The sequence below is a fragment of the Musca domestica genome, unplaced genomic scaffold, assembly GCF_030504385.1.
Source record: "Musca domestica strain aabys unplaced genomic scaffold, Musca_domestica.polishedcontigs.V.1.1 33, whole genome shotgun sequence".
Classification (NCBI taxonomy): domain Eukaryota; kingdom Metazoa; phylum Arthropoda; class Insecta; order Diptera; family Muscidae; genus Musca; species Musca domestica.
In genome coordinates, this window is record NW_026712312.1 from 9,359,663 (window position 1) to 9,370,168 (window position 10,506).

A 10,506-nucleotide genomic window follows, 5' to 3' on the forward strand; every position below is an offset into this window, starting at 1 on the left:
TTTCCATTTTCAATTATCGCTGAATTGGTGTTAATTGAAAATCCATTTGTTCGACCATAAGAAAGAAACAACTTTTCCATTTTATTTTTTATTTTCGCAGAAATGCGATACAGCGCTGTTATCACGAATTTTAATTTAATTTTATTTGGAAATTGTTTCCATCAACAGCTGGTTTCCAACTAAATTATTTATTTATCGATTTAGTTTGGCCACAAAATCCATTTAAGATGGAGATTAGATTTATATTTGCCATAGAATATGGCGATTTGTGTGCAAAACATCGATTACCCGAAAGTGGCACATGTAAATCGCTGAAATTGTTTTTATTTTTCCAAGCGAAAATTTTTATGAAAACAAAATTATTAATTTTCAACATTTTTTTTTTATTTCGTTTGCAGAACAACTTCTCTGGAATCGCTGGGCGGAAGAGTGGGTGGTTCTGTACGATGACTCGACTATGGCTTGGTTCACAGAGCCGGGACGTTCATCGCCGGCGGGAAAAATCCTTGTCAAAGAAGCACCAGAAATGCTGGCCATCGCACACTGGACTGGCCAGATACCAAGAAGGCCACCACTACCCGAAGGCTGTAGCGTTTCACAGCTGATAGCCTTGGGCTCGAGAAGAAAACGATCTAAGGTCTATTGGATGCTGGCCAAATCCGAACAGGAAGTTAGGTAAAACAATGGGCGAGAGAAAAAAACAGCATTTCCATCAATCCACCCAACCATGTATCCTTTCAATCATTTTCACAATGCGGACATGTTCAACTGTTAATATTTCTTTGTTTTTCATTTTCATTTCTCTGTCTGCACATCTATGCCATGCGATGCGATGCCCTGCGCTTCCGTTTCACCAGTGAGTGGATCGATGCCATTACAAAAACTGTGAGTATTAATGCTGGCCACCAAAAACTATCATCAGCATTACAGCAGTGCTATGGGGAGCTATATGGGTGGCGGGATGAGGGGTTTGAGTGCTGTCCGAACAGGGCGACGCCTACACCCAGCCAGCCATCCTTCCTCTACACACACTTTTTATGGTCATAGTCATCATTATTACAAATACCAACACAATCCATCCATTCATGATGTGGATGAATGAAAGCAACAACGGCGGAGGCAACAGCAGCAGCAGCAACATAAAATCGCACAACAAAAACAAAGAGCTTTAAGAATGAATAAAAACACAATAAAGTTCCATAAAATGAGAAAACAATCTAATTACGTTAGTTGGCTCTGTTGTCGGTAGGTCGGTCGGTCGGTCGGTCGGTTCGTTGCTGTTGTTTCCCGTTGTTATCACTCGTCCGTCTGTCCGTTTGTCTGTCCGCCCAACCATCCAGCCTTGGTTATTCATTCATGTGTATTAGTATATATGTGTATGTATATCACTCTTTAAGTTTATTTTGTGTGTGAATGTGTGAGTACTGTGTGTGTGTGTTTGTGCGTAAATCTGCTTGTTTATGTGTTTATCTGTGTATTTGCTTTAATCTGTTTTCAAATCTCATCCACAGTTGCCACCACCCCCCCAGATCGAACTGGTCGTCGATAAACCCCATTTAATGAATGTCTTACGCAGACCACTGGTACGCATACGACGTAAGTGTAAATCTTTTATTCCCTTTTATCCTTGTGTCGTAACACTTTCGATTGTCTCTGCTATGGCTATGGCTGTGACTGTGACTCTGGCCATTGCCATTGTTGTTGTCGTCTAAATTAAGATTTTCCAATTGCCACATTGGTATTGTGCACGACTACATTAACACCAACACTGACACTGACACACACACATACACTCGCGCCATTGTACAAAAACCCCGACATGAAATAACACATCCGCTGCCAGGACTGCAGGGTTACATTTTAATTAGAAATCGATTCATTGGAAATGCTAAATATGTACTGCTTCCTCCTGATCGAGTGAGTATCTCAACGGAGTCCTCCGCAGCCATTGTTTGGTTTTAATAGTTCATGGAATTCTTGAGCTAAACAATATTTTCTTCACAATGACCTTAAAGATAATGATGGCTATATTTGAAATCAAAAGAAAGGAATTAAAACATGGAAACAATGCATTTTAATAGGAAAGTCCAAAAATTAAGTTCCGAATGTAGTAATTATATTCGAATCTGAAACACTATGTTCGCATCTGACAAAGACCTAAAATGGTAAAAACTAGACAAAATGCATTCTGAGCAAATGGTTTGTGGCTATACTACCTTGAATAACAGCTCATGGCAGAGGCATGTTAATATAAAAAACACAACTATAGGAAAGAATGACAAATAAAAGTTTGGGTAATCCAAAATATTGGTTTCAAAATTCTTTTCCATATACCTTCCCAAATAATTGCATACTGCCTTAGCGGTTTAAATTGCTTAACATTGGTAACTATGTTGTTACGATATCATAACAACAGAGGTAATTTTCACAGGGTTGCCATATTTTGACTCTGTCTTGTCCCATCTTTATACTTCTATGTCTTTGAATCTGAAACACTAGAAACGGTCCCATCCGATTTCAGTTATTATCATTTAATACGGCCAAAACGTGCCTCATCGAAATAAAGGTTTAAGACCCTAGGTGTCCTTGGACCAAATTCGTTTCGGGACATTTGGAGTCGATCTAGCCATGTCTGTATGTGTGTCCGTCCGTCCGTTCGTCTGTCTGTCTGGCTGGCGCGCATGATAACTCTCGAAGGGAGTATCCGATTTGGTCCATACTTTGTACATTGTAATATTATTGTCAAACTTAGATCGAGTTCGGAGATGGACAATATCGATCCACTCTGGTACCTCCCCCACAACATGTCAGCATTTTCAATGAAAATAATTTCCTGCGCAGAAAAAGAAATTATAGTCCGATTTTGCTCCAACTTTGCAAATCCCAATATTCCTATGCTAGTACTCATAAGATGTAAATAGATGCGAAAATTGACAGTATCGGTCAACTCCATTAAGTATCTCCCCCATTATAATCATAATCGGTCCACTCCTTCTGGTACCTGCCCAAAAAAGGGTTAACATTTTGAATATCCATGAAGTTCATAAAGAGAGAAACTAACATCCAATTGCATTCCGACATGGCACAGCTCAATATTTCTGTTAACACTAGATCTGTTTAAAAGATAGTAGACATCAGACCATTCCTTCTGAGATCTCCCCCACAAAAAGGTCAACGTTTTGAATATCCATGGAGCTCATAAAATGCGAAATTAACATCCGATTCCATTCGGACTTGGCTCATCTCAATATTTCTGTTAACACTAATTTTGTTTAAAAGATTGGAGAGATCGGACCATTTCTTGTGGTACCTCCCCCACTCCTTCTGGTACCTCCCTCACATAGAGTTCAAGATTTGAAAACAAAAGGTTCAAAGAAAGCAAAGCAGAATCCAACTCTCTTCAAATATGTCACATACAAACATTTTTGCTAATACAAGATCTGTTGTGAAGATGATGTATATCTGCAAACCCCTTCCGTACCTCACGAACATTTTAAAATTTTCTAAAAATTATCACCAAACCTGGCACTTTGCAATATTTATATCATATTTAAGGTCCGACACGAAGTGGACAACATTGACCCATTCCTTCGGATTGAAAAAATATGGTTTTGGAAATACGTACTCCAAGTATCAAAAAATAAGTAATGACACTACATCGGATAAACATTGTCAAATAGAGGAAAACATATGAATTTAGATTCAGGAGTCACAGTGGGCAGTTTTGGGAAATACGTGTTATATAGTGTACCAAAAGCACTAAATGTGGTAGCAGAATAAAAATCAAATGATGGGGTTGTTGGAAGAAAGGCCTGGCAACCCCAATTTTGCTTAGAAATGGATTTTAACTTTTTCTAAATGTATAAAAAAGATAAAATAGCTATAATTATTAAGCTATGATGTAATTTCAACAAATAGTTTTTAAATACATAAAATTCATAAAATTTGTCTTCTTTACAGCTGCCACCTCTAGCGAAGTCAAACAACGCAAAGCGTTATCCAACAGCAAGTCGCGCTCCTTGGCAACGCAACGGGCGTTCTACAATCAGAATCCTTTGGTAAAAAGTGATGCTGCCGTGGCGATTTTAAGCAAAAATCCTGATTCAAAAGCTGCTCTAGCTTGTGCACTGCCCTGGGGCCATGGCTGGGGATGGGCGACACTGCCCAATGGCGTGTGGAGTGGAGGTATGAGCAGAACAGAGTTTTCTTTTTCAATTGATATTAAAGTCAAAAATTGGATCATTTTGTATTTTTAGGCCTAACATGGTCCCAGTGCGAAGACACATTCACTTTGCATGCACTGCCAACCACTCACTGCACCAATTTGGTGGACACCTCCTGCAGTGGTGCCGTCTATCACACCGACATTGGAGGCTTTGATTTCCATTCATCGACAGTGGAAGATCTGGGCGGTGAAGATTTCGACTATGCCATGGACTGTGGCGATTTTATATTTTAAGCAGCCATCTGAAGCTCAAGGACCCCCACCATTTCCCCCCAGTAAAGTAGAAGAAAAAACCAAAAACAAATCCCCTCGAATACGTATGAAGTTGTTTTAAGTATTTTTAGCAGAGGAAACCGAAAATTAACAAACCCCACCCTAAACAGAAGCGTTGTTCCAAAACAAAAACAAGAAAACGCCTCGAACAGCGCGCCTTTTGAGGAAACCCTCTTTTAAACATTAAAACGGATAAACGTAACACATTATAACAAAAGAAAAAAAAAACAACAAATTTAGATGAGGAAGCCGAAGAAGAAAAAGAAAAAAATAAATTAAACAACAAAGAAAGAAATTCTGACAATAGTTGTAGAAGAAGCTGTTCACATAAACCGTTCATATGTATGTGTGTTTTGAGTGTCGTTTCAAAGCAGAATCGCTACCAGAAAAAAAAATTAGAAAAAAAGACATAAGGACTTCTTATTCAAGTCGAAATCAAACCAAACCAAATGTTCAGAATCCTAGAATCCTTTTTTATGGCCACAAATGAATAGATGTGTATGTGTGTAATTGTAATCGGAACAAAATTACAGAAACAAAAACAGGAGAAACCGAAGAAAAGAACAACCCTGAAAAAATGCCAACACTTCAATTAAGAAAAAAAAAACACACACACACAACAAAAACTAATGATAATTATATACGGGTATTTGATTTAATAGAATTTATTTAAAAACCACATCCACGAACACACGAACACACGCATACACACCCTCCACCCCCCAACAATAATCGCCAATCAATCATTCTATCTTTTGTCGAACTTTAATGGTCCATGGCTGAGATCCTGGAAGACAGAAGCTAAGCGATTTACTGGTCGATCAAGAAAACCTAATAGGAAACAAAAAATAAATACTTATTCCCTTTCATCCACCCAAGTAAAGATTCTACCATCAAATTAAGGCGATTAAGTGGAGCAATTTGTAACACAATGCTACAGACTTGACTTGTCAAGCGAATTAAAAACCTGTTTTTTTATTGTAATTCACTATTTTGCGGGGTTCCATGCGCCAATGTCCATTAAGATGGATTCGAATCTATCTAGCAAAGACACAAACAATTATTCAGTTAACAGAGAGGTACTGTTAAAGTTAACAGAGTACTGTTAAAGTTAACAGAGTTTCTAAAAATGTTTTTAGCCACAAAATAAAATTCGGGCAATATTTTTAAAACTTTTTATTATTGCTATGGAGACTACTCTTGATAAGCTTCTCAATGGTACTCATGTTGTCCTGGCAGAATTTGTCCTTGTAGGAGTATTCGTCGCAATAATTATCCTTGCCCCAGGAATATTTCTGAAATGGGTGGATTCGGCGCCATCGCGCAATATTTTTGAGACTTTTTATTAATACTATTGAGAGTGCTCTCGATAAGCTTCCCAATAATAATCATGCTGTCCCGGCAGAATTATCCTTAAAGGATCAATGATCATATAACAAAGCCAAAACAAATAACGCTGCCGGCCTTTATCGTATAACTTAATACCGTTTTATAATTTTTACTTAAATATATTTTTTATATTCTGTTAACTGCATAATGGTTTGTGTCTTTGCTCGATATATTCGAATCTATCGTAATGGACATATGCGTCAATTGCTTCCTTTGAGAAACACAGTATTTCGAACTCTGCATATCAAATTGATTGGACCCGGACATGTGTCGATATTTTTGACTTAAATTACAAAGGATAATATAGTCGCTTTCCCTTGAAAGATGTGTTTAGAAACATTAAATCAATTTCATTCAAATCCATACCAAGAATTAGGGCATATATCGGATAAGTGACCAACAAAATCATACCGGAAACCCTTTGAAATATTTTAAAAATATTTTATATATATTTTAAATATTTTTAAAGTGAAATATGCCGTATGGAACTCTTAAGCATGATTGACTAGTTAATAGTTCAAAAAGTTCATTCATTCAAAAAATTTTTGCTGTATTTTTAACTCAAGCTGTAATTTTCAAAATTGGGATATGTTTGAATTTTCTGACATTGTAGCATTGTGTAATTTTTATCCCATTGGATATTTGTTTTTTCTTTTTTAAGTTTACATACATTTAAACATTCAATCGTCTTAAAAACAATTTCCACCAATGAAGGTAGTTACGAAACTTTAGCAAACCATACTCCTCTCCATACACACCAACCACCCATCCTCAATAAAGCTCTTAAGATTCTTAAAAACAAATGGAAAAAACTAAACAAAATTTTAGAGAACTAAAAACAAGATTGATGTTTTTTAGAACGAAGTGTTATATAATAAAAGACGAAGTAAAACCAACAATAGAACAAAATAAAAAAAAGTTATTTTTGAATGAAAATCTAGATTAGTAGGCTAATGAAAACAAACAAAAACAACAACACATAATAAAGAAATTAAAAATAAAAGCTATTAACAAACAAATAAAACTGTATGTGTGGTATAATAAAGATAATAGCAAATAGACGTTACAATTTTTGTAATTAAGAAAAAATGAAATAAGACAAAAAAATTTCCCGCCCTTCCGTTTTAAAGAAAAAGAAAAAATTCACTGAATTATGAACAAAATCTGCCAAATTGCAAAACAAAAAAAATACATAAAAGTAATTCGCTCCCGCCACAGAACCCTCAGTGCAAGGACAACACAACACACACACACATTAGAAACTTTTCCAATGCAAATTTTGTACATTTTTTGTAAGGGTTTTTTACTCCGGAACAACAACAACAGCAACAACACAACACGGAAAATCCAATTTGAAGTTGTTCACCATTTTTTTTTTTTTCAATTTTGATAAACTTCCCATATTTTTCTATTCAAACGTTTTGATATAAACAAATATTCGCAATTTATTAAGAACTCACACACACTGAGACATAGAATATAAAGAAGAATAAAAAACAATTAACAATAACAAGAAAAATTAAGGACATGCTGGCAATGTTCGTTCATTTGATAACTCAACACCCAGACAGACATTAGAATTAGAATTAAGTTAAAAAAAAAAAAAATAAAATAAAATGTGGAAATTTAGAATCTGTTCTCAAAAAGATAGAGGAAATGCAAAAGTTAAATGTTAATTTGGAGGATAACGTTTGTCTTTCGTTTCAGTTTCTTTGACTTCGAAATTCTCATGTCTGACCCATTAAGCGACGTCCGTCAGACTGTCGTATTCACTTTTTTTTGCAGCGAACTCATACCCTTCGCTCTCAGCTTCTCGACAGCCCTCCTCCAAAGAAGTCAAACACTCCGAAAGCAGTTTTGCTTTCCCTTTCAAAGACTTCACTGTGTGGTTTGCTTGAATACATTCTGCATGTGTTCTTTCCTCAGAAGCCACAAATTCGGACTTGAGTTCCAGCACTTGATTTTGAGTACCAGCTCTTCATTTTGAATTTATTTTCATTCTCATCGTTCTTGAACATAAGGTCTCACTGAACCTGGCCATTCAATGACTGCAACATTTATTTTAGGCATCTACAGCAACCTTAAGGCTACATTCGAGCTTTATGTTCGTTACCCTTAGTTCCGCCATTTCGTGCTTTGTTTCCTCTAATAACTGAGCAACTTTTTAAACTAGAGCCACTGTTAAACTCTTTACATTCTTATTTCCATTTCCCACCCTAATCCGTTCATGACTCAAAGCATCGCTGGTCTCCTCCGCTAAAACCTGATTAAGGTGTAGCAGTGTACGATGCTTTCGCATCGTTTGTCGGTCATATGTTCCATACAAGAGCAAAAAATTCGAAATTTTTTAGCATGGACCTTCCTCTTATCTGTCAACATAGAAAAACATTTTCCACATACCGTCATATTGTGCCCTACTTCATTGCAGGCACAGAACAACTCCTGTAAAGGGTTTAGTCCTTTCTCGAACTTCGTCAGTGCCGATCATTAAACGGATTCGACCTCCTAGAGATATAAATCTATAGCCTCGCCCTTTCTGGCTGAAAATCTCTACTATGAAGCCCCCTCGGCAAGTGTTACACCACCACAATCCTTTTTATTTAAAATATGTCCTAAGAAGTAATTATAATATGACTAACCTAACTTACGCCTTAAAACATACGGAGAAGTCATGAACATGCAAAGCTGTCACATATAACTAACTCAGATATACCAAATGCGACAATGGAAATTACCCTTCTAATATTATTCTAAAGACATTCTACGATAAATTCAATTCTAAATTCTTGACACATCATGATATTTTGCGAGAATGCTTAGTGATATTTAAAATCAGGAAGTTCCTAAATAAAAAACGGATCTATATTGAAAACCACAGCTCTCTGAAACATTCAGAGTATCGAAAATCAGGAGGCACCATATCATGGGAGGGGCTTTAACAAAACGTGAAGCGAGTAGACAATGATTAATACCAATTTCAAAGTTCCAAGGAAGAAACAGGTGTCGTCAAATGATTTTTAATTTTATATTAATCAATAATATAAAATTTAAGTAGACTCGGATAAATACTTTGAGGTGTTTGAAATGAAATGAGTCGACTCTCACAATTTTATTTTAGAAACGATTAATGGAATTTGTATTTTAGAACTTACCACAGATTAAGCTGCATACATCCATCGTTGTCTGGTATGTTGCTTATATTTCCGAATTTTTCGATTACATCTTTCATTATATAATTTAAAAAAAAATAAAACCTGAAACCAAAGAAATACATAATTAACATAGTTTCACTTTTACATTTTCCTTATATATCAGATATGATTAAATGGTAATCAATCTCCGGTATAGTTGGAATAGCTAAAAACTGAACAGAGAAGCTTCATGAAAATAGCAAATAAAAAAGAGGACAAATGAAAATATACACATACATACATATATTTATTTATATAAAAATATTTTAGAATCTTATTAAGTGTACAAGGAAAACAAAAAAATATGAAAAAACAAAACCAAAAAAAAAAAAAAAACATTGAGTGTAAATGTACATTTTTCTGTAGACTAAAAAAGACTTAAGCAATTGTCGCCAGGACGTTAAATATTAAAAACAAGAAAACAAAAAAGAAAATTATAGAAATTTATAAATGTCTGTTTAGTAAGCATTAAATGTTGGGCTTTACCGGAAAACGTACATCACAAGTAAAAGCAAAAAAATTATTAAAAAAACAACCACAGAGGGTAATAAAAGTTATAAGTTAAAAAAAAAACAAGAAATTTGAAAAAAAAAAACCAAGAGATATAAACAAATAACACAAAAATGGAAATTAAAGGATTGTGAAATATAACAAATTCAAGAAAAAATAATTAAAAATGTAGCCAAATAGACTTAATGAATATTTTATATGTTTTCACAAGAAAAAAACTTAAAATAATATCAAGAAAAAATCCACAACCAAATTTAAAAAAAATGAAACACCCACTAAAATGAATTGATTATTTATAAAACAAATTAAAAAGAAAAAACAACATTCTCACAAAAACTAATACGCAAACAATTACTCCGACAATCAGTGTTTTCTATTAACCACAACAACAATCAGAAAAAAAACCAACAATCGTTCTCGAAAAGAAACAAAAAACATAAAATCATTTTCCATATAATTTCCCAAAACAAAAGAAAACAATTATTTAAAAAATCCCAAATTGATAAACCCAACTAAAAACAAGCGACTCCATATCGCTTTAAATGAAAAATCGAACAGGCGTAGGGACCAAACGAAATCCGAACGAGTCACCGGTAAAATGCAATCATTATTCGTACGAAATGTGCGATACATTGGCCAAAAACAACAGCAACAACATTCGCAGTTGGCCAACAAACAATTGTTAACAATTATCAATTACAAACCACGCCTACCTAATTAAGCTAAACCGAAAATTAACAAAACAAACACACAACTCGAACAAACGACAAAAAAAGACGACAAAGACGAAGAAGAAAAACCAAACAACAATTACCAATAATCAGCCTGCCTTTATTAAATGTGTTCACTGAATGAAAATTAATTCGTTTTCTTCTTTCGATAAATAAACAAAAGGCAACCAATCCTAACAAAAAAAAA

The 10,506-nt window shown here is 34.9% G+C and overlaps 1 protein-coding gene and 1 long non-coding RNA gene across 3 annotated transcripts in view; one reads left to right on the forward strand and one right to left on the reverse strand.

Annotated features, from left to right (window-relative positions):
- Positions 1-9,129, reverse strand: part of LOC131803726 (uncharacterized) — a 117,645-nt gene extending 108,516 nt beyond the window's left edge. The window contains exon 1 of the long non-coding RNA XR_009342755.1: positions 9,040-9,129. This is a non-coding gene — a long non-coding RNA (uncharacterized LOC131803726). The remainder of the gene's footprint in view (positions 1-9,039) is intronic.
- Positions 1-10,506, forward strand: part of LOC101898097 (uncharacterized) — a 58,146-nt gene extending 47,640 nt beyond the window's left edge. For both annotated transcript variants that reach the window (XM_005188136.4, XM_059125346.1), the window contains exons 4-8: positions 399-675; positions 858-885; positions 1,512-1,596; positions 3,961-4,185; positions 4,257-10,506. In XM_005188136.4, coding sequence (XP_005188193.1) covers positions 399-675; positions 858-885; positions 1,512-1,596; positions 3,961-4,185; positions 4,257-4,459 — 818 coding nt within the window. In that variant the 3' untranslated portion in view covers positions 4,460-10,506. The remainder of the gene's footprint in view (positions 1-398; positions 676-857; positions 886-1,511; positions 1,597-3,960; positions 4,186-4,256) is intronic.